Source organism: Chionomys nivalis, chromosome Y, assembly GCF_950005125.1.
Source record: "Chionomys nivalis chromosome Y, mChiNiv1.1, whole genome shotgun sequence".
NCBI classification, from domain to species: domain Eukaryota; kingdom Metazoa; phylum Chordata; class Mammalia; order Rodentia; family Cricetidae; genus Chionomys; species Chionomys nivalis.
Window position 1 is genome coordinate 4532234 of NC_080113.1, and position 24515 is coordinate 4556748.

General features: G+C 34.4%; 1 protein-coding gene across 5 annotated transcripts in view; it reads right to left on the reverse strand.

The window, feature by feature from the left end:
• LOC130868823 (histone demethylase UTY) overlaps positions 1–24515 on the reverse strand; it is a 498107-nt gene that overhangs the window by 385690 nt on the left and 87902 nt on the right. For 4 of the 5 annotated variants that reach the window (XM_057760846.1, XM_057760849.1, XM_057760848.1 and 1 more), the window contains exons 9-13: positions 20465–20558; positions 19308–19434; positions 12892–12990; positions 9690–9909; positions 8873–9007 (exon numbers count right to left, since the gene is read on the reverse strand). In XM_057760846.1, coding sequence (XP_057616829.1) covers positions 8873–9007; positions 9690–9909; positions 12892–12990; positions 19308–19434; positions 20465–20558 — 675 coding nt within the window. The remainder of the gene's footprint in view (positions 1–8872; positions 9008–9689; positions 9910–12891; positions 12991–19307; positions 19435–20464; positions 20559–24515) is intronic. The other variant, XM_057760847.1, reaches the window with a different exon arrangement.

Sequence of the window (24515 nt, forward strand, 5' to 3'; positions counted from 1 at the left end):
TCCCTGGACTTGTCTTGGATTCTAAAAGAAAGCCAGTTACACAAGCCCTCGAAGCAAGCCAGTAAGCAGCACTCCTCCAAGGCCTCTTGCATCAGCTCCTACCTTCAGGTTACTGTGATGTTTAAATTCTAATCTGGTAGCATGTCTATTAAAAACCCAGAGACAGATACTGGGGTTCAACCTGAAGGTCAGAAAAGTAGCCAGCCACCAGCTCTTACCTGGACCTCAGCCCTAAAATGGTGATCCTCCCTCCAGAAAACCTCTTAATGAAAACGAGACTGAGAGCTATCTCCTTCCATATTATAATCCTTTCTAAAGTGGAGATTAAAGGTATGCACCCCTAGGATTAAAGGCATGTCCAGTTTCTATAGCAACAAGTGTGTATACTGTGACTAAAGGTATGTGTCACCACTGCCTGGTCTGTAAGAATAATCAGTATGGCTGTTTTACTGCCTGATCTTCAGGCAAGCTTTATTTATTAAAAAACAGATGAAATGTCACTACACAGTACTGACATGTGGAAGTGTCAGACTAATAAACCTTTTCCTCCCCAAACTGCTTTTTGGTCATGGAAGCAGCAATAAAACCCCTAATCAAAACACAGAAGATTCAAAGCCCTTGACTTTTTCTGAGTTCTAAGAACACCAAAGACAGACATGGTGCACAGACTTACAAGCTGGCAAAACATTCCAAATTTTTTCTCAAAAGGGAAGCTATCAGAAAAACAACAAAGAAAACGCTTATTAAACATAGTCAACTTTGATCTATGATAAGAAGGCCACAGACACTAGTTTAGCCCCTTTTACCTTGACATACTGATGTGGAGAGAATAAAAAGGATAACAGTTGTTCAAGAAGTCAGAAATGACTACAAATCTTTAGAGTACAAATGTTGCACATTGTACATATACACTGGAGAAAAGTTAGGATCTTCAAAACAGGGTGTTAGCCAAACTGAAAAACCACTGCAGACGAAGAAAACTCAAACCTTATCTATCAACCTGCATCATACAACTCCAAATGGGAACTCAACATAAGATCCCAAAACCTGAATCTGATAGAAAAGACAATATAAAGTATACAACTTATAATAAAAGGAAAGGGCTATTTGGTATGACAATTAGACTTCATGAGACTTAAAGGGATACAGCATAGAACAATATCATTTGTGAAAAAAAGACTGCCTACCGAATGAGAAAATATCTTTACTAGGTAGAGTAAGGGGTAAACACAGAACTCAACATTAATAACATAAATAAGCGAAATAAAAATCAGGGCATGAATCTATTTGGAATGTTCTAAATGCAGCAATCCTCTCTCTCTAATATATATACATATATGTATGTATGTATGTATGTATGTATGTATGTATACACAGTTATATATTATATATTATATATACACACAATTATACACACACACTATATATATATATATATTGGTTCCAGGTTAGTGATTTTATGGGATTTCTGTGTGTGGAAAAGTAAGTCTCTTCTCTGAGGCTCTTTTCCTTCTGTTGGTTTGTCCTGTCCAACTTCTATGTGATAATTTTGTTCTCCTTATTTTTTGTTTTATATGCACACACAAACACATACACACACATAATAATCATATATTTTAGCAAAAAATTGAATGAATAAAAATCTACCCACCAGGATAAACATTAGTAACAGAACTGTCTCTGAAAATTGCTAAATGAGGGGAAATCAGCTTTGTCCAATTGCAAAGAACTGAGTATATCAATTACTAAAGGTAAGACCTCTTATTCAGTAGCTGATAAACATACAATGGATTCCAAAGATTTTTTCTTTTTGTATTCTCATTAATTGTCATTTGGTGCTGTTATTTGTTTGTCTGTCTAGGGCAAGGTTTTATTTTGTTTTCTTCATTTGAAGGGTTTTGTTTTGAAAACGTGTTTTGTTTGTGGAGGAAAATTTAAAGTTAAATGGGTATGTAGAATCCCATCTACATAGTTCGAAGGAAAGAATCTAGAAGGCCTTGGGAGACAGAAAGAGTATGATGAAAATATATTTGAATTTAAAATTGTTTTAGGTCATAAAAATAACACCTAAAGGGCAAAAAATAAATACATGTAGCAAACAAATATTTGTTCTTAATGTTCAACACACTTAACCAGCAGAGAAATAATTAGTACTTTTAGATTTCACCTTAGCCAAATCAGAAAACCTAGGATAAAAGTTTACACTAGGTAAAGAGAAAAACAGTTAATGCTGGTTGGAATATACAAACTGCTGTAGCCACTATGGAAATCAATGTAGAGTGTCTTAAAACCCTAGAAATCAATCTACAAACTGATCTAGAAAGTACTCAAAAGATTCATCATATTGCTGCTGTATTCCAATAGCTAGAAAGAGACCAGATGTCCATCAACAGTTAAATAGATAATGAAAACAAGGTTCAGATACACAAAAGCATATTATTCTGCTGTAAAAAATAACTTTAAAAAACTCTTAAACTCAGAGACAAAAGGAAAGAACTGAAAAAAATCATTCTGGTCAAGGTCATCATAACACAGAAAGAAAAACATCATACACATCTCTTTAGATATATATGCTTCATAGAAAATACCCATAGAAGGCAGAAAACTAGTTAGTAGCCATGGAGAAAGATTTCAGGCAAAGGGATACAGAACATAGGATAGATCAATTGCAGACTCTTAATGACTTCCCAAAATTGCTAGAAGACACCTGCCATCAACAATGCAGTCTTAGGATAGGGTCCTGATGATGTGATTAATTTAAATAAAACCTTAGATGATGACAAAAACTTAAACAGTTTAAGGGAATAATCTGCTAAAGCTAAGAGAGAATTGACTTTGACTGCAGAGAAATTACAGGAGGCATATGTGAATTGTGTGGATCCAAATTTGAACTGCATTCTGGTCACATTACCTTCTAAACATACCCCTACAGGAATTTAACACTGAGGTACTATATTATGTTAGCATGGATCTTTTTACCACATAAACCAAGTAAGAAACTAAAAGCTTATGTCGAACAGGACTCTGAGTAAATTCTAAAAGGAAAACTGAGACTTTGCCAATTACTAGGAATAGACCCAGAAGAAATTATAGTACCTTTTAATAATGATGAAATGGACAGACTATGGGAATAAAGTGATCCCAGGCAAAGCACATGTAGTAATTTTTTGGGAGAGACTATAACTATAACTATATAACTATAACAATAGACCCAGAAGAAATTATAGTACCTTTTAATAATGATGAAATGGACAGACTATGGGAATAAAGTGATCCCAGGCAAAGCACATGTAGTAATTTTTTGGGAGAGACTATAACTATAACTATATAACTATAACAATAACTATCCCAAAAGCAAGAGAATTGAACTTATAAAGAAAGCTAATTGGATCCTTCCTCACATTATACAAGACATACCAATAACTGGAGCCTCTACATTCTATACTAATGAAAATAATAAAGTGCAGGTTAGTAGTTAATCACCTATTATGATCTAACCTGTAGTCATTAAGTATGCTTTCAAGGTCAAACAAAGATATACTTTAGATAGACAGGTCATATTCAAGCACTTTAGAGATCAACAGAATATGGCATGGCATAGAAGATGTTTTAATAACGAATACACTTTTTTTCTAAAACAATGAAATGTGTCTGTTCCTGGCAGCACCAAACTACCTCAGAGAAGATAACAGCCACTGAAGACAGTCCACATGGAGTTTTCTTTGTGGCAAAAGTAAGCCACAAAATACCCTTGCCTTGACTACTGACATTATGTTGTCCAAAACATACACGCATGCACGCGCGCGCGTGCACACACACACACAAAGTGACTGCCAAACATTGTCAAACAAGGCAAGACAGCTCTTCAAAAAATTCTGCTTCACAGTCTTTTGGATATTCTAGGCTTGTAGGGCAAAGATGGATACCCCAATGTTGCATAGGAACTGTGGGTGATTGCCCAAACAGCCTCCTGTTTCTGACATTTTTCACAGTTTTTGGAAGTCATTTGCAGGCACTTTCTATTTACTCAGTTAACATTATTTCCTTCTTGGGTCTCTGAGGGAGTGAAAAGCAGGTAGTTTTGTTTCCATGTTTGCCAGACACAGAAAGCAAGTTATGATAGAAAGTAAATTAGATAGAAGATTTTGAACTCATCAAGATAGGATAGATAATGAAGTATTTTCTCAGAATGTCTAATGCAAATTAACTAAAAATTGTTGATATATTTATTACCTGTATATATTGTAATTATTGTATATAGATTTTCTTGATTTAGTTATAGCCTTCCTTTTTACTTTAGAAAAAAAGGAGAAATACAATGGTATATTATTGGTGTTTAATAAGTAAACTTGTCTGAAGACCAGAATGCAAAAGAGATACTAGTCAACCATTCAGGTCAAGCAATTGTTACACACACCTTTAATTACAGCAGACAAACTAGTCAGCCATAGACTAACTAGTAATAGTGGTGCACACCTTTAATCTGAGCACTAGAAGAAATATGAAATGGAGAAGACAGGTCTCATTCTCCATCTCAATCTGAGGATTCCTGGAGGAAGGATCACCATTTTTGATCTGAGGTAGAAGTAAGAGTCAGTGGCTTTGCTTTTCTGATCTTCAGGTTGAACCCCACTATCTCTGGGTTTTTATTATTTGTACTACAACAATGAAATTTCACTGACTGACCCCAAATAAAAATTTCTGGACTCCAGCACAATGATAACAGTTCTAGAAATTGTAAGGTCCATCAGAATACTGACATATAATATGTTATAATAAAGTCAACCTACAGTTACAAACTGTTACAAAATTGAACATTTGTGCTAACTGGGCGAGCCAAGATACGCAAGTTAAAATTTCCACATGGACAATTGTATTCATTGTGTAAGTAGCTTTCAACTCAAGAATATATGAGTACAACAAGCAATGAAAGAATAAGCGATATATCTAAAGGAGAGACCATCAGATTAAAAATATAATGAACATAGAGTTTACTTGTTTTCTCTTACTTAGTTTCAAAGCAAATTAAGTAAAAGATGTCAATCTTGAGAAAAATGGTATAGTATAAAAATAAATGTGACATTCTGAAAACGTTAACACTGCAAACATGATTAAAAACGATCAATGATTGTTCCAAGTTAAGATGTTAGGTACAGATTCAGTTTAGAAAAGTGGATTTATTACTTTAAAGACTGCATCATTCTGATGCAAAATATTAAGACAAAACTAAGATGTGGAGAGAGAACAGAAATATAAACATCCTTCCTATGTTTTCTCTATAGCTAAAGCACCTCCAAAGTATAGTTTAATAATAACAATTTAAAAAGATTATGTCTGTACAATAACAACATATTAACTCAATTTTAGATTCAGAAAATATTCACAAGACTTTGTCATTTTGGCCACTCTTCCTTATACATTATCTACAAACAAAAGGCTTCTTTCAAAATTCTCAAAAATTTAGGCCACTACATACACATTCATGTTATAATTTACAATGAAACAGATTAGCAATTCCCCTACTAGAATAAATGTGTATAAAAATCCTGCACAGTACTGATCTCATGTGGGAAATACAATCACAGCCTGTACAATGCACTAAAGTTCATAATCATGCTTAGAAAATATATTAGTCTGTGATTGGACTATGACATGAAATAAAGTATCTTTTCACAATGAAAAACTAAAGATCTTTTATAAGTTATTGAATATTGGAAAGAAAGTAAAAAACTGAATGGCTTCATTATGTCAGGAAGGCATAGATGAGCATTTTAGAGCCATGATGGAATAAAAAAGCCTGTAGATTTTTTACCCCACTATGAATTATTTAATTTTTACTCCTAAGACCATACCTTATTTTCTGAAAATTATCCAAATAAACTATTTGTTTAAGGGCTGACAAAACTGCTAGTCCTTCTTTTATCTGAGCAGAGTTAGATGGTTGTTTTCTCCATGGCCCTCCTGTAGTCACATTTGTGCAGTTATGAGGTAGAATAAGTGTATTTTGCTGCAGGTAAGGCACATTTCCATTATTTCCATTTCCCATAAGTATTGCCTGTCACAGTACTATTTGTAATCCCTAGAGATTTTGATGTGCCCAAAGGACCATAGCCTACAAAGAAACGTCCACTTGACAAAGACTGTTCAAAACCAGAAGGGTGAACTCCAGGCTGACAGATAGATACTAGGTACTCTGGTCAGAGCTGCAAGTAGTTGCTGGACAGAGTTTGTAGGCAGTGATGTGTCAGCTATTGGTCATCCATTAAGTATTCCAAAAGTTTGGACTTGATCAACTCTTGTTTGTCTCATCTTCAAAGACAAAAAAAAAAAAAAAAAGTGCTTGTATAATTTAGAAAATGATTAATAAATTTCAGTATGTTAATTTACATGTCAGGTGTAGTATGATACCTTTAATGCCAGACGTTGGTGAGCAGAGGGAGGAGAATCCCTGTGAGTTCAACGCCTGACTGGTTTACATTGTAAATTCTAGGCCTGCCAGAGTAATAAAAACTCTTGTCTCAGAAAATAAAGCAAAACATTATAGTGACTGGAGTCATAACTGAGGAGCTAAGAGCATTGCAATTTTTCAGACAACTTGAGCTCAGTTCCCAACACCCAGGTTAGAAAGTTTACCTTAATTCCACCTATAGGCACATGGTTATCCTGTACATTCACACACACACACACACACACACACACACACACACACACACGTAGGTCTTTTAAAATAAAACTGAAAATGGAAGGTTTTACAGAAAACTTCCCATTCTTGTCAAGAAAAGCAGTTGAATAATAGGTATTATGTAATTATTAGGAATTTAGGGATGAAGAAATGGCTCAGGGGTTAAGAGCATGGTCCAATTCCAAGTACCCATGTGATACCTCGCAACTATCTCTAACTCCAGTTCCAGAGGAACCAATGTCGTCTTTTGGCCTCCAAAGAAACCAAGCATGCTGGTGGTACACAGAAAAATCTTAAGTACATATAAGTAAAAATAATCTTTTTTAAAAATCATGTTATACAAGTCTTCTAATTTCTATCTCAAAACATTAATATCAAATTCTTCAAGTTAACCAATTCATTAAAATGCCTCAATTTGTGATAACTACCACATAATAAAATTGAGCATGAGGGCTAGAGGTGGCTCACTGGTTAAGAGGCACAGCTATTCTTCCAGAGTACCCAGGTTTGAGTCTCAATACGAATAAGGTAATGCACTACTCCGAATTCCAGTGCCAGGGGATCTTTCCCCTGCCCCACCCTGCCCGATTATGGGTTCGTCAGGTACTAAGCATGCACATGGCGAATAGACATAATTCAAATTTGAATGACACATCCCCCTCAGTCTCAGACATTTAAACATGTGGTTCTCAATTGATGACACTGTTTAGAAAGATCAAGGCATATGGTATTGCTATAGGTCATGAGTAAAAATTTTAGATGTCAAATTCTCATGCCATTTGTATACTTTCTCTGCTTCTGGATTGCTAAGGATGTGAGTTCTCAGCATTATGCTTCAACCTGAGGCTTGCCATCATGCCTCCCTGCCATAATAGTCTCTTACCTACTTAAAATAGTAAGCCTGTCCTCCTACCTCACATGTATAAACACACTCTTTCTCTCTTTCCTGTCCTTCTCCTCTCTTTCTTTTCTTCCCCATATAAGTTGTATTTTATCACAACAATAAGTAATTAATATATGGGAAAAGCACCCCATAAATTTTTTTAATTAACTGACTTAAATCCATACACAATTATGTCTAATGAGACAACATTGACTATTAATCAAAATATTTACAAATATATGGGATATTGTTTTTAAATACTACAAAACAATTTAAATACTAAACTTTTCCAAACCTATTAATTTTTAGAAGGTTAGTATCTTAGTTATGTTTAAAAATATTAAAACTGTCCACTATATGTAAACAATCAATTTATTTTAATGTCAATGAACAGAGATAATAAAAATATTTTTAAAAGGGTAGTAGTAGTAATAGTAACAGTAATAGCAATAATAATAATAAATTGATAATAAGTAAAAGCAGTAAAATCTTAAAAAGTATTAATGAACATAAGTTTATCTCATTCTTCTGCATATAATCCAATGCAAGGATTATCAGAAACAAATGCACTGCTTTAGTTTCTGGGACGAACTTGTATCTGTTGCACCTTAAGTGGAAGTGTTGTTTTGTTGTTTTTTGTTTGTTTGTTTGTTTGTTTTGTTTTGGTTTGGTTTGGTTTTGGAAGAAGTGAGCAAGTCATTTTTATCTGGGTGTAACAAGTATTGCTGTGAAAATGGTATCTGACTAGAGTCTAATACAGGTCCAATATTTGAATCATCAGTTTTTTAAGTTTAAAAAAAAATCCCAGAATTTAAGGTAAGAATATGATTATATTCATTTATAATTATCATGGTACAAATATTAGCTCCTCTAAAAAACTGTTTCAAAGCCAGGAAATTGACACACATCTTTAATTCCAGCACTCAGAAGCAGAGGAAAGTGTATCTCTGTGAGTTCAAGACCAGCCTGGTCTACAGAGTGAGTTCCAGGAAAGGCTCCAAAGCTACAGAGAAACCCTGTCTCATAAAACAAAACAAAAAAAAAAAAAGTTTCGAGAAACCTCTTTCCAACAGCTATCTCTTCCAAACATGAACATACATAAAAGTTTTAAAATGTTAACCCCAAATAAATTCACAAATCAAAGGGAGTCCCATTTTGATCTAAAATTCCTTCACAATTAAATATTTTAATTTAAAGGACTTCACATCTTAAAGACTCTAATAAACTATTCAGTAAAATAAGTTTTTGATTATTATAAAAATGAAAAATGGTTAAAAGCTAGGCACCTACAGAAGATAACTTCTCACCTGGTGTGCTGTGTTCATGGCACCCTGCCTGGAGGTAAGCTCTGCAGGGATTGGTAGGCTCCATGCCTCCTCAATACTAGGAAGTAATTTAGTTTTATTCTGTAGATTACCTTGTGGAAGATTACACAACTGAGCCTAGGAAAAATTATATAAAAAGCAAATTTAACACAATCCTATTTAAGTAAGATAAAGTCCAGCAAATCTTCCTCAGTGTTATAGGTATTTAATTCTTACAGAAATATAATTCTAAATTGGAAGTTTTAGATAAATATTTAAGCAGAAAGAAGGTAACTAATATATATTCAGGAGCATAAGAACAGAGCCGTCTTCCAACTTTCTGATTTCTTATTCTTCCATTAATTTTCAATCAAAAGTGAAAATAAGGGTTCACATATTTTCCTATGTTTATGAAAACTTAAGAATAAAGATACCATATTGAAAAAAGGCCTATTAAATGTACAGTATGTAAATTAATAGGCATCACAATATGTATGTGCAACAGAACATGTATTAAATACTACCTATCTCATTAGAATTAAAAATAAACAGTATAAAATACTACAAAGTATAGAACAAATAAATACCAAAAGAGCTGTTGTAATGCCTCATACTGGAAGAATTAAATTGACTCCCATAGATTGTCCTCTAATCTTCAAATTACTCCAGTGGCACACAAGTAACAACACACAGCACACCAACATAAAATAAATGTTAACTAAAAATATAAACATTTTTTAAACCATTTTTCAACCATTTATCTGTCAGTTATTGTATTAGGAAATTTGCTCTTTTATAATACTCTATTTTAAAAAGTTACCTGTAAAAACATAATTCTTGATGTAAGTGCAGATGTATGACTACAGCTTTTGCTCCTAGTTGCATTTAAGTAGCATTTAATTGCATCCTGAGGTTGGTTGCAGGACTCATAAAGAATGCCTAAGTCCATCCAGGCTGCTGCATGTCCATGATCCAACTGTACAGCACATATATAAGCCTGTAAGGCATCCATAGGCTGATTTTGCTGTTGATAGAGCACACTAGAAAGAAAAATAATGATTGGTTGGTTTGTTTTAAACAGACTAATTAGGGTCTTCAGAGATGGCTCAATGGCTGAGCAATTTCTACTCTTGCAGCAAATCAGGATTTGGTTGAAAGTACATACACAACATCTCAGACAGAACACTCTGTAATTCCAATCCTATGGGATCCAACATTGTCTTCTAGCCTCCACAGGTACCTGCAATCATACGGTATACATACATACATTTAGGAAGGCAGAAAGGCACACACAAGCAAGCACACAGGCACACGCACGCACACACACACACACACACACACACAGTAAGTTGATAAAATCAGGGGTTGAAAAAAAAAGCACTGGAGAGAGGGGTGCTAGGCTGAGTGAATGGATACCTTGTCCTGCCTGGATACAGTGGGAAGGGCCTTGGAAGTTCCTGCGAGCAATGTGCGTTGCAGGGAAGTGGATGGGGGTTGGGTGGGAAGAAAGGTAAAGGGCATGGGGGGAAGGCAGGAATAGTAGGAACTGGATTGTTTTCTTTAAAAAAAAAATGAAAACAAAAGAGAAAAAGAAGGAATGGTTGTTACTGAAGAAGACCTGGGTTTGATACCCAGCAGCCAAATGGTAGTTCACAACAATCTGTAGCTCCATTTCCATAAACTAACATCTTTTAGTTTCTGAGAGCATGCCTGTAGTGCCTAAATATACATGAAGGCAAATTATAACATACACATAAAATAAAATATTTCTAAAAATAAAGAAAAATTGAGTACTTTAATTTTATATTACTGCACCGTGTCTTTCAAGAATCCTGTGCCTCCAATCATACCACAAGGACATTTGCAAGTTCATAGCAGCAGTATTCATAGCAGCCAGAACCTAGAAACAACCTAGATGCCCTTCAACCATAGAATAGATTAAAAAAAAAAAAAAAAGTAGCACATTTACACAATGTAACAGTAAAAAAGATTGATACCCCCCCCACCACAAAAATATCCTGTGTTGTCACCAAAAAGAAAGACAAACATGTATATACTCACTAAGTGGATATTAGACATAAATCAAAGAATAACTGCTGTGAAATAACAATCTTGTACCCTGTAAAGATTTGTCACTTGTATTGGCTTGCCAGAGGTCAGGAAGGAAGTACAAGCAGAACAAGCAGATGAGGAGAATTCTGGGAAGAGGAAAGGCTCAGACTGCAGTCAACAGTCAGACACAGAAGAAGCAAGATGAGAATGCTGCACTAATAAAAGGTACCAGGTCAAGTAGCTAAACATAGACAAGAATTTAATTTGTAATTAACTTAGGACTAATTTAAGTTGTAACAACTAGTTAATAATAAGCCTAAGCTAAAAAAGCCAATTAGTTTATACTTAATAAATGCCTCTATGTGTTTTTTTTTTTGGGGGGGGGGTGAACAGCTGCAGGACCAGACAGGACAGAAACTTCCAGCTACAAATGGCAACAATGTGGTTCAACTTCATCCACATAAAACATGAGAAAGCTGCGAAAGGACTCTAGACATAAAAGAACAGAGTTAAGCGTGACTTCTAGGTAGAAGCATGCTCTCATATGAGCTCTGTTTTCTAGAGGCAAGACATAGCCCCTTTAAGAGAGGCTTCCTGACTCAGCATTTGTGGTAAAAAAAAAAAAAAATAAAAATAAAAATAAAAACCTTGTAGTTCTTTTAAGAGGTTCTGCCACCAAAGATCCATTTATCAGGAATTTGGGAGTAGTTTTTCTAGGCTACTTCCTTCTAATTAGGGGTGCTGATAATCTTACGGTCCAAAGAAAATTTAGCATTATGGTCAAGTCCTGATTAGAGTATTCTTTGAGGCGTATCATCTCAGCCGGCAGTCTTGAGACTATTTAGATGTAGTCCTCAGAGGAAACTAGAACAGAGGTGCTCTGAAATGTTGGATCATTTGGGTCATTCATTCCTATCACAGATTTTTCATCCACGAGCAAACCTGATTTTTCTTAACCCAGAATGAATCCAAAACATCATTCCTGAGAAAACAAAAGCAAAACCTCTTCACCAAACTAACATACCTTTTGAAATAAATTTTGAATTCAAGGTACTTCCAAAGCATATAGGTTGGATTCATCCAGCAGCACTTATAATCAAATGTCTTTTAGAAGCTGTTGCTCCTTCCTTAGCAAACACTTCAAAACAACAATAACATACAATACCCAGACTCTGTGTATTTTCAATCTTTACGTGTTTTTTCATTTAACTCAATTTCTTTTATTTTTAATTTTAGTTTTTTGAGACAAAATTTCTCTCTCTATCTTTATCTATACTGAAACTCACTCTGTAGACTAGGCTGACCTTGATCTCACCTGCCTCTGCCTCCCAATTCCAGGCATGTGCCACATACCTATGTTTTTCTTTCTTTTTTTAAAGACTTTCTCTATCTTTCTCTTTTCTCCCAAACTTACATATATTTTTAACCACACTATAACCTTTTAGAGATTTTTTTTGTCAGAGTGTGTCTTTACTGTATAAATCTCTTTTACTGATCACATGAAGTTTTTAATTTACTAAGCAATATGGCTAAGATTAAAGTCACGGCTTTGGCAGCTAGATCCATCACACTAATTGCCATCCTGATAGTTTAACTTCATGGAGGAGATACTGGCAGGAGCCAGGTATTTTAACACAACTCTATATAGTTTTTATCTCCATGACACCACCAAGAAAACTGATGCCAGCTGCTCATAAACAGCCTTGATTGGGGTGAGGGTGAGAGAGGAGATTCTTGCTCCTACCTCAAATTGGTATGAAAAGACCTCGCAAATTCGCCAAGGCCTTATCCCCTTCAAGGAGTGGGTAGGGAATGAGAAGAGGAAGGAGCAAGAGAAGGGATTGGTATGTAAAATAAAAGGCAATTTGTTTAAATAAAAATATGAACAAAAAAGAATCATGCACATAAATTTAAAAATGTATGACATAATATTTGTTTGTATTTTGAAGGAGATAGGGAGAGAGGCTTACCCTATTGAACACCACGTGTCTGCACTTGCTTCTGATTTATCAATGGATTGCCTATAAGATACAAAGGCATCCTGAACTTTCCCAATACTTGAATAGCACCTGAAAAAAGAAAACGGTTATAAATAAATTAAATTCCATCAATAAATATCTTGTTTCTCAAAATGACATATCCCAACAGGGGAAGATAACAAGCTACAATGAATATGTGACATTATATAGATATAGTTTTATATATAAGAATTCTAATATAAATATTATAAAGTATGATATAAAAAAATGATCTGCAAACAACCTAATTTTCTTCAATGTTTTACTTTAAGGGCTAAAGATACAAACCTGTACTTAAGAAGTTGCACAATAGATTAATTAAAAAAAAAATCACCTGTTGAGGAGTTATATAATAAATTTAATTTTAATTTTTGAAACTTTAACAATCAAATATTCTTTATATTTTATGTTATTTCTTCAGGAAAATAAGTCTATCAATATCAATTTGCAGTGCTTTCTACTTTTAACGAAAGAAAGAGACAGAAAACAGAAAGATTCTAAACAGTGTTAATGATGAAGGACACAAAACACCAAAAGTATGTTGGTATCTTGACTAACAACAGGCAAGGCTCCTGAATGAAAAGTTTATATTCATATATGTCAAACACTTCTATACTTTAATCAACCTGATATTTATTTCAAAAATGCAAGAGGCATAGCAAGGTACCTGAATAGACTATAAAGAAAGGGTGGTGTTATACCTTATTTGGCAGAGTAAAATTTGGCCATGTAAAAATGTAGACTAAAGTTCAGATCTGCAACAAAATTCAAAAATCACGCAGAAAAAGAGGATGTAATCAGAGATTCAGTAACGGAAACATACCAAGACAATGTGGGTCCTTCCATGGAATTAATGTTAATTATTGAGTTCCAGGGTCCAATAACTCAAAGTACAATATGGAGAGATAGAAGACACTTGATTTTAACCTCTCACCTCTACAAGCACAAGCACACTGCATGTTCACATGCATGCACATGAACACACAAACAAATACAACATAAAACACTCAAGAATGTTGGCAATGTATGCACCAAAAAGTTTTAAATGAATACAATCTTGGATAAACAGAAGAATGCTCTCTGAGATATCTATTTCAAGTAAGAAAATAAGATCTATCAGAAAAAAGTAAATAAGAATAAATCCTAGTACCTAGTAAAAGAATTTAGACAACAAGATTAGATGACAGCAGTAATTTACCATAATTCAGGAGAAAAATGATAGTTTTTTAAAAAGCAGCAAAAACAAAAAAATCGTGACAGTTTTCTAAATTATAATTTTGATGTGAAAAACTACCAAGTTTAATTTGAGCTTTTATAGTTGAGTTGATGAACAGAAGTTAAACAAAGGAAGGCTAAAAACAAGCACAAACCCTTAAGTTTGGGTATGCTGTGCATTCATTTTCATTGAATTCTAGGAACTCTTTAATTTCTAACTTTATTTCTTCTTTGACTCAGGGGTGATTCACTTAAGCATTACACATTGAGTTTGCAAACTTTCTGTGATTAGTGTTGCTATTAAATTCTAACTTTAAGCCACAGTGGTTAGATAAGATACAGAGGGTTATTCCAATTTTATTTGAGGAGGAAGAGAAATCTTTTGTGACCAAGTTTGTGTTCAATTTTAGAGAAGGTTCCATGAGGTGCTGAGAAGAAGGTATATTCTTCTGTGTGTGAATAAATTATTTTGTAGATTCCTATTAAGTCCATTTGAGTCATGACATCTTTAAGTCCTCATTTCTCTCATAAGTTTCTGTCTAGTGGACATGTGCATTGGTGAGAGTGGGGTATTGAACTCTCCTCCTATTATTAGTGTATGGGGTTTGGTTATAATTTCAGCTTTAGTAGTGTTTCTTTTACATATGTCAGTGTTCTTGTATTTAGGGGATATATAGTTGAGGATTGAGACTTTATCTTGATGGAATTTCCTGTGATGAGGATGAAGTGATCTTCTCCATCTTTTAAAGTTTATTTTGTTAGATAGGTTAGCTATACCTGCTTGCTTCTAAGGTCCATTTGAATGGAAAAGCTTTTCTCAACTCTTTAATATGCGGTAATGTTTGTCCTTGAGGTTGAGATATGATTCTTGTATACAGCAGAAGGATGGTTCCTGTTTTGTGTCCATTCTGTTCGGCTGTGTCTTTTTATAGGTGAATTGAGACCACTGACATTAAAAGACATTAATGATCAGTGATTGTTTACTCCTGTTATTTTTCGGTGTGAGTGTTTGTGTTTCCTTCTTTGGGTTTGTTAATGTAATGAGTGAGATTACTTGTTCTCTGTGTTTTCATGGGTGCAGTTAACTTCCTTGAGTTGGACTTTACCTTCTAGTACTTCTGTCATAGTGAATTTGTGGACAGGTAATATTTAAATTTGGTTTTGTCATGGAACATCTTGTTTTCTCCATATGTTAAAGTTTTGCTGTAATCTCTTAGTGTCTGCAGCATACCTAAGAAGGACATTCTGGTTTTCAGAATTTTCACTGAGAAGCCGGGTTTAATTCTGATGGGTCTGCCTTTATATGTTACTTGGCCTTTTTCCTTTGCAGTTCTTAATACTCTTTCTTTATTCTGTATGTTTGTTTAGTGTTTTGATTATTGTACAGTGAGGTGACTTTCTTTTCTGATCCAGTCTATTTGGTGTTCTGTAAGTTTCTTGGATCTTCTAGACATATCCTTCTCTAAGCTGGGAATATTTTCTTCTATGATTTTGTGGATATTAGATGTGGTGCGACTTGGACAATCTGTAGGGCCACTAGCAGTTGGATCAGGATCTATCCCTAGTGCTTAAACTGGTGTCTTAGGGTACATTTTCTTTGAAAGGATACCTTGCAAAGCCTAATACAGGGGGGAGGGACTTAATCTTGCCTTGAAATGAAGTGTCAGAATTTGTAGACTCCCTGTGGGAAGACTTACCCTTTCTGAGGAGTAGATATGGGGTGGAGTGAGAGGAAGGGTAAGAAGGGAGGTGGGGAGGGAGTTGGCCTGGGGATAGCTATGTAAAATGAAAAAAGATTGTATTAAATAAAATTCTTAATTAAAAAACAAATAAGCACAAAAACAGCTATATTTTGCATAATGACAAATATAAAAATGTATGATGAAGACATCTGAAGAGGTTACATATCATTTGGTGAGGAAATGCAAAAATTTTTTTATTGTAGTGTCAATGTAAATGTTGAGAAACTAGGTAGATCATATCTGATGACAGAAATTTAAGTTAATTATTTTAAAAGAAAATTCCATTCAATCAGACAAATACCTGGAGAAGTAAGCACTACTTAAATACAAGATTTTCATTTCTACAAAGCAAAAAAAAAAAAAAAGCTGATACACTTATAAAAGCTTACTATAGAAACAAATGGATTTTTAATGCCAAATCCCAAGAAAATGGAATTAACCTCCAACATTTAACAGAAAACTATTCTACACACCCTCTTCATCAAAACTATCAACATTAAAACGCTTGGCAGGGTGTGGTGGAAAATGTCTTTAATCCCAGCACACAGGGGGGCAGAGATAGCTGGATCTGTGTGAGACTCAGGCCAGCCTGGTCGACAAAATAAGTTTCAAGACAGTCAAGGGTTACAAAGCGAGGCCTGGTCTCAATAAAACAACAAATCAGCCTGGTCTATGTTTAAGATAGTTTTAAAATTAGCCACTAACTTCAACCACAATTTCCAAGTACGACATTTAATGTAGCATTATATACTAACTGCCTACTGCGAGGCTCATCAGCTTCCATAATTACTAAACATACAACATTTCTTACATAAAGAATTGTGTAATTAATTATTCAATAAAACACTAACTTTTCCTTTAGAATCCACATATATCAGAGGCCACTTTGGCACAAACACACACGTATGTATCTATGTATGTATGTATGTATGTATGTATGTATGTATGTATGTATAGTGGTTCTAGCTGGTATTCTATTCTTTACTCCCTTACAAGACTCCTTGATTCAAATAAATCACATTTATAACAACATTTGATTAAAGCCTAAGAGTAGATATGTAAGTTCAATAATTAAATATTTTTACTCTAGTAGAAACTGTCTAGGGACCTCTATGGAAAATTACATGATATAATCTGCACAAAGTAACAAGTCAGTCTTTTCTCTAAAAGAAATTACTACATAAAGTTAAAAAACACTAACTACACAATTTCATAAACCAAGGACAAGCATAGAAAACAATGAGTACCAAAATTAAGTTATTAGTTCCATTAAAATTTTGTTACCAAAAATTTTGTTAATCAATTTTGAATAAAAAATTTACCAATATAAGTTTTCTAGTGTATATAGACACACACACAGATATACATACACATGTATATAATATATATTTTACTTGATTTAAAGAAAATATAGTAACAAAAACTAACACTCATTTGAAACACAAAAATGACTGTACAACCCAATCTATTGAAAATAGATGACAGAATAAATGGGACATATATACAATTCAAATACACTAGAAAAATTGAAATCAATATAAGTTTGCAAGAGACCAAACCTAATCACCTTACTTAAAGTAAACTTAACACCTAAACAATTTAACTGTCAATAACAAAGCCAGAAATGCTTAGTTCTCAGTCTAATTTTCCCACTAAAATGCAATACAAGCACAATATTATCCCGAATAGCAAGAGATCCCTAAAGATACAATAATGATAGTTGTATCTTGGTGGTAGCCAACAGCTATCTAATTGGATATAAGGACACATTATACAGGTGGGAAATCATGCTCACGGCTAGTGAGGTCATGAATCATAAATTATTTACTAAGTAGCATAATTACTAACTACATTATAAAATTTAGAGATATGGTAAATAAGTATAACTCTTACTGCTAATGAACCAAGTTTCTCTTTATTATTGCAAATGGAGACAAAAAAGTCAAAAGATTGTGAGGTGCTCAGACCCAAAGATATATCTTCAAAACAACTCATATGCACAGGGTTCAGGAACACTGCAGAAAAGGAGATGGAAAGACTATAAAGCAACACAGCATAAAATTTGGTTTCTACGAATGTGTCTTCTAAAAATGAGAGCAAAGCTCTCATCTAAACAAGATGTAGGCAATAGTAATATCATTAGACATAGTAAGATGAAAGGCAGACAAGAAAATCTCACAACACCCCACCCCTAGACAAAGAAATACAGGCAACAAATTATTACTGAGAGTGGGAGAAGAAGCCTTTCCTAAGGACATGACTCTAACAATACGAGGTCAGCTCTAAAAGTATGTACAATAAAAATGGATGCAGAGGTTTTAATTTATACACTTAAGTATATAAATATATAATTATATAAATACATGTAATAATAAATAAATAGAAGGCAATAATTTCAGAGGGTAATGGAGAACTTCAGTGGGAGAGATTGGAAAAAAGGAATGCTGAATATGATGGAGGGAGGAAAGGGACAGAGAAATATGATATTGTAAAATGCTTAAAGAAAAATGTACACATATATACATATAATAAGGAAACTTGACATGGCAATTCACAACTTTAATTCCAAAATTCCAGAGCTACAGGCAGGCAAATTGCTGAGAGGTCAAGGCCAGCCCAACCTATATAACTATGTAGGCCACCCAGGACTACACAGTTCAACTCTGTCTCCAAAACAAAAACAGTCTATTGAAACTATTCAGAAAATTTAATTTTTATCAATGTTTAATAAAGATATTTACTTTAATTTTAAAACTAACTAAAGAGTCAAAACTATTTTCTACATTCTTTCCATATTCTAAAACAATCTTTCATTTTTTCCCATTTTTACATTTATTTATGTAGCATGTTTAGGTATAAAACTGGATAATTATATGCCATGCATTATGTTTGAAAGTTAGAAGATATTGTTCATGATCTATTATTCTCTGTTTCTCTCCACCATAAGGGCCCCAAGGACTGAACAAGATCTCAGGCTGGACAACAAGTTCTTTTACCCTCTGAGCCATCTTGCCAGTCTTAATATTTTTATAAATACTCCAAGTAGTATACTAATTTTGAACTGTAATTAATGTTTTTCCTGATTATTATGGGGAAAAAAATCACCACACCAAATTAAAAAAGACATAAACTTTTGTTTCAAAACTATATGCAAATTTCTGGAATTCATAAGAAACACAATTTAAAAATAAATTAAAAACTAGCAAATAACCCAACAGAATATGATAATATGAAAATAATATGAAAAAAATAAAATGAACAAATTAAAATGTCTCAAAGAAAAGAATTTCGGTACTATCATCTCAACTCCTAGTAGTTATTATAATTAAAGTTAAAATCATTAAGGATAAATAATATGCAAGTGTTTTACAATGTAAACCAACTATAGAGAGTCCAAATATCTGGCCTTACCTTCCAAGGAAATACCAAGATTGGCCAGAATTAGGATCTTCCTCCAATGACTTTTGGAGATACTGAATAGCATACCTTTCCTTGGTGACCTTGTCTCCTACTAGATCCATATTATGGTGCATCCAACCTATAATTTACAAATTACAATTATTGCCAGGGACACAATTGCTTAAGACTACTAGTTATTATAGCAAAATAAATAATGGATTGAGGTATGCCAAATATTCAAGTAAAACAACTATTTGTTTTGACTAAACCTATCGGTAACTTTCATCAAAACATAACTCAAAAAAACAAACTGTATGTGTTTTGAAAGAACAGATCAATGATGACATAAAAAATATTCATGCCACTAGTAGGTCAACAAAAACTTTTGAACACCTGTTCGGGCCAAATAGAAAAACTTTATCCACAATACAAAATGTAATACAAACGAGATAACAAGCTTTACTAAATTACTATAAAATATACAATATTTACAAAAGAAACAGATATTGTTTCATATTATTTTCAAAGAGATTCTTCTGTCTGTATTTTAAAACCATAAAAATTCTTGAAGAAATTATAGAATTAGATATCCTATAACTTTTGAACAATTATATTAAAACTAAGTAAACAATTTAAAATTATAGTTGTATAGAAACTGTCACTTCATCAACACCATTATTAAAAAAACAAAAAACAAGCATGGGAAGTATTCAAGTCCTGTCATCCCCTCATTCATTATTGGGAGACACTAGTAAGACTTTAAAAGAAAGAGATACATTATTAGCTAGTGTCCTAGTGCCGGGAGGCAGAGAAAGGTAGATTTATGAATTGATGACCAGATTGGTCTACAGAGCTAGTTCCAGGACAGTCAGGGCTATACAGAGAAACCTTGTCTTGAAAAACAGAAAGAAATGAAAGGAGGGAAGAGGGATCAGTAAAGAGTTGTATTTAAAAGCATGACGATATGCAAGGAGCTCAACAAAAAATAAAAGTCTACTAGATCAAAAGAGGCAAAGTATTCATAAAAGAAATATTAAGAAAATATTCATGACATTATATTTAATCCTACAACACAAATATCTGAAGGAAAATGATCAGCAAAGAGATATTTTGTTATTAAAACTTTATAAATTGATATAATGTATGACAGAAGTTAAGTTTCTATGTACCTAACTGTTGCAATATAGTTGCTTTTACTTGAGATGGAAGGCTTTCAATTTGTAAAAGCTGTTCATAGGCTTCTTTTGCAAAATGGTATTTCTGCTAAGAAACAGAAAGGAAAACAGGTATTTAGAAAAAAAAGAAAAATACTTAATTTTTAGTATTAATATTCCTCTTTTAAAAGTAAATAAATGGCTATAACATTTTATACACTAAAAATAAAACAGAAAATGTTTAAAATTAGAACAACATACACTCATCTTTTAATAGCTACAAAACTTCTTCCATAAACCATAGAGATATAAAAATCTACAGATCTTAGCCAGGCAGTGGTGGTGCATGCCATTAAGCCCAACACTCAAAAGAAAGAGGTAGGAGGATCCCTATGAGTTCGAGGCCAGCCTGGTTTACAGAGCTTGTTTCAGGACAGGCTCCAAAGCTACAGAGAAACCCTGTCTTGAAAACTCAATAAATAAATACATAAATAAGCAAATAAATTAATAAATCTACAGATTTTAAAAGCTACAAGTCTCTCCTATAAAATAAGTGTTTGCATATAATCAATACATATCTCATCGTATACTTTAATTCATGTCTAGATTATATTATATGACAATTTTTGTCTGTAAGCAGTTTAAAAGACAAAAAATTATTAGCAATAAAAAGTGTTACCGTTGCGAACAATGTCTGGAAAAACAACAATATAGCATAAATATTAATACAAATTTTAAATATATGTTCTAAAAACACTCTAGAAAAATATTATGGAGGATGAAAAAATTAGGGTATTTTTACTGATAATATATTTCTCACAGATACAATTTTTACGTCAATAGAAAACTTTCTTTCTTTCTCTCTTTTTTCTTTGTTTTTTTGAGACTGGGTATATTTAGCACATGCCTTTGATACCAAGCAGAGGCAGGCAGATCTCAGTGGGTACAAGGCAAGCCAGGAATACAGAGTAGGTTCTAGGATGGGCACAAATAATTAATAACTGACCAACTGACAAAGTAAATATAAATATAATATATAAAAATAAAATATATAAATATAAAAATAATGATTATTTTGCTAGTAGACTATATGCAGGCTTTGGGCAGCTATAAAGGCATCCAGAGCAAAGTTCCTTTTTATGTCTATATCTTTATTACAAATAACACTAATTCTTTCTTTACATTTTTAGAAGTATTATATGAAATGATATGTAGATAGTACTTTTATGACTGTAAATACATAAGCTTTCTCCATGTGTTTTCTCATATGAGATTTTAAATCACATATGAGAACTGAACACTGAACAGCATTTTTTTCCAACACCTAAGAACTGTTACATCTTTTATCTTTAAAAAAATAAAAAAGACTTCCTGTCCACTTCTTCAAGTAAATGCAGGTAGAGCCCCGGGCTCCCTGCAGGGGCTCTACCCCCCCCCATACTGCCTCTCTCTTCTTGCCCCACCCAGCTTGCATCCAGAACCCTTCTTCCCTCTGTCCCCTTTCCTCTTTGGGCACATATCACCATCCAGCTCAGTCTGTCTGGCGCTGGGGGCAAATCCTCAGGGCAAGTAGGCAGGCGAGACCTCCTTTGTCTCACTGGCCCGCCTGCACCAACCAAGGTAGGCGCTTTGTTTACGAACTACCCAACCTGCACGGAGATCTGATCTCGGCACCAGGAGAGACAGCAGTGCGGTGAGTTTGTGACCAGCGGCGGCGGAAGCAGCCCTGGACAGGGAACTCTGAAGTTCCTCATCCCCCTCCCTATACTCCCCGGGCTCCCTGCAGGGGCTCTACTCCCCCATACTGCCTCTCTCTTCTTGTCCCACCCAGCTTGCATCCAGAACCCTTCTTCCCTCTGTCCCCTTTCCTCTTTGGGCACATATCACCATCCAGCTCAGTCTGTCTGGCGCTGGGGGCAAATCCTCAGGGCAAGTAGGCAGGCGAGACTTCCTTTGTTTCACTGGCCTGCCTGCAACAAGCAAGGAGAGACATCACTAGAACACCAGGAGAGCTAGCACTGCAGAGAGCCATCACTGGGAAGGTACATCAGTAGGCAAGGAGACCTGATCCGGTAAAAGAAGATCCAGAGGGGAGCATTCGGAGAAAGAGATGGGCAGGCGCCAATACAAGAATTCACCTAACAATCTGAAAAACTATATGAAACCACCAGAACCCAGCGACCTCCCAACAGGTGGGCATGAACACCTTAATCATGAAGAAGTAGATAAAATTGACTTTATGAAAGTGATTGACGCCCTTAAACAACATGTAAAAAATGCCCTTATAGAAATGGATGAGAAGTATAACAGAGAGTTTGAAGAATTGAGTAAATCAGTGAATGATACCCTAGGAAACCAAGGAAAAACAATCAAACAGATAATGGAAACAGTTCAAGACTTAAAAACTGAAATGGAGGCAAAGAAGAAAACACAAACAGAAGGCCAACTGGACAGGAAAAATCTAGGTAAATGAAGAGAGACTACAGAAGCAAGCATAACCAACAGAATACAAGAGATAGAAGAAAGAATCTCAGATTCTGAAGATAACATAGAGAAAATAAACACGCTGATCAAAGAAAACAGCAAGGCCAACAAATTCTCATCACAAAACATTCAGGAAATATGGGACACAATAAAACGACCAAACCTAAGAATAATAGGAATAGAAGAAGGAGAAGAAGCGCAGCTCAACGGTCCAGAAAATATATTTAATAAAATTATAGAAGAAAACTTTCCCAACCTAAAGAAAGATATACCTATGAAGGTTCAAGAAGCATACAGAACACCGAATAGGCTGGATCAAAAAAAACATCCTCTCGCCATATAATAATCAAAACACAAAGCATACAGAATAAAGAAAGAATACTAAGAGCAGCAAAGGAAAAAGGCCAAGTTACTTATAAAGGTAAACCGATCAGACTTACACCTGACTTCTCTATGGAAACCATGAAAGCCAGAAGGTCCTGGATAGATGTACTGCAGAAACTAAGAGACCATGGATGCAAGCCCAGACTACTATACCCAGCCAAGCTTTCGTTCACTATAAATGGAGAAAACAAAATTTTCCAGGATAAAAGCAAATTTAAACAATATGTAGCCACAAATCCAGCCTTACAGAAAGTAATAGAAGGAAAATCACTAATCAAGGAGTCCAACAATGACCACAATATCTCAGACAACTAGAGACCCTTCACCAGCGCAACACAAAGAAGGGGAACACACAAAATTTACAACTTAAAAAATGACCGGAGTTAACAACCACTGGTCATTAATATCACTTAATGTCAATGGACTCAACTCTCCTATAAAAAGGCACAGACTAAGAGATTGGATACAAAAACAGGATCCAACATTCTGCTGTTTACAAGAAACACACCTCAACCACAAAGACAGGCACCTACTCAGAGTAAAGGGTTGGGATAAGGCTTATCAAGTAAATGGACCTAAGAAACAAACAGGGGTGGCCATACTAATTTCTAACAAAGTTGACTTCAAACTTAAATCAATCAGGAGAGATGGAGAGGGACATTTTCTACTCATAACAGGAACAATTCATCAGGATGAAATCTCAATCCTGAATATCTATGCCCCTAATATAAAAGCACCCAGGTACGTAAAAGAAACATTGTTAAAACTCAAGGCAGCCATCAAACCGCACACATTGATAGTGGAGACTTTAATACTCCTCTCTCACCAATGGACAGGTCAAGTAGACAGAAACCTAACAGAGAAATAAGAGAATTAATGGAGGTAATGAATCAAATGGACTTAACAGACATCTATAGAATATTCCACCCAAATAGGAAACAATATACCTTCTTCTCTGCAGCTCATGGAACCTTCTCAAAAATCGACCACATACTCGGTAACAAAGCAAACATCCACAGTTACAAAAAAATATTAATAACCACCTGTATCTTATCAGATCACCATCAGCAACAATGCTACCCCCAGAAAGCCTACAAACTCATGGAAACTGAATAGTCAACTACTGAACCATACCTGGATTAAGGAAGAAATAAAGAAAGAAATTAAACTCTTCCTTGAAGACAATGAAAATAAAGAA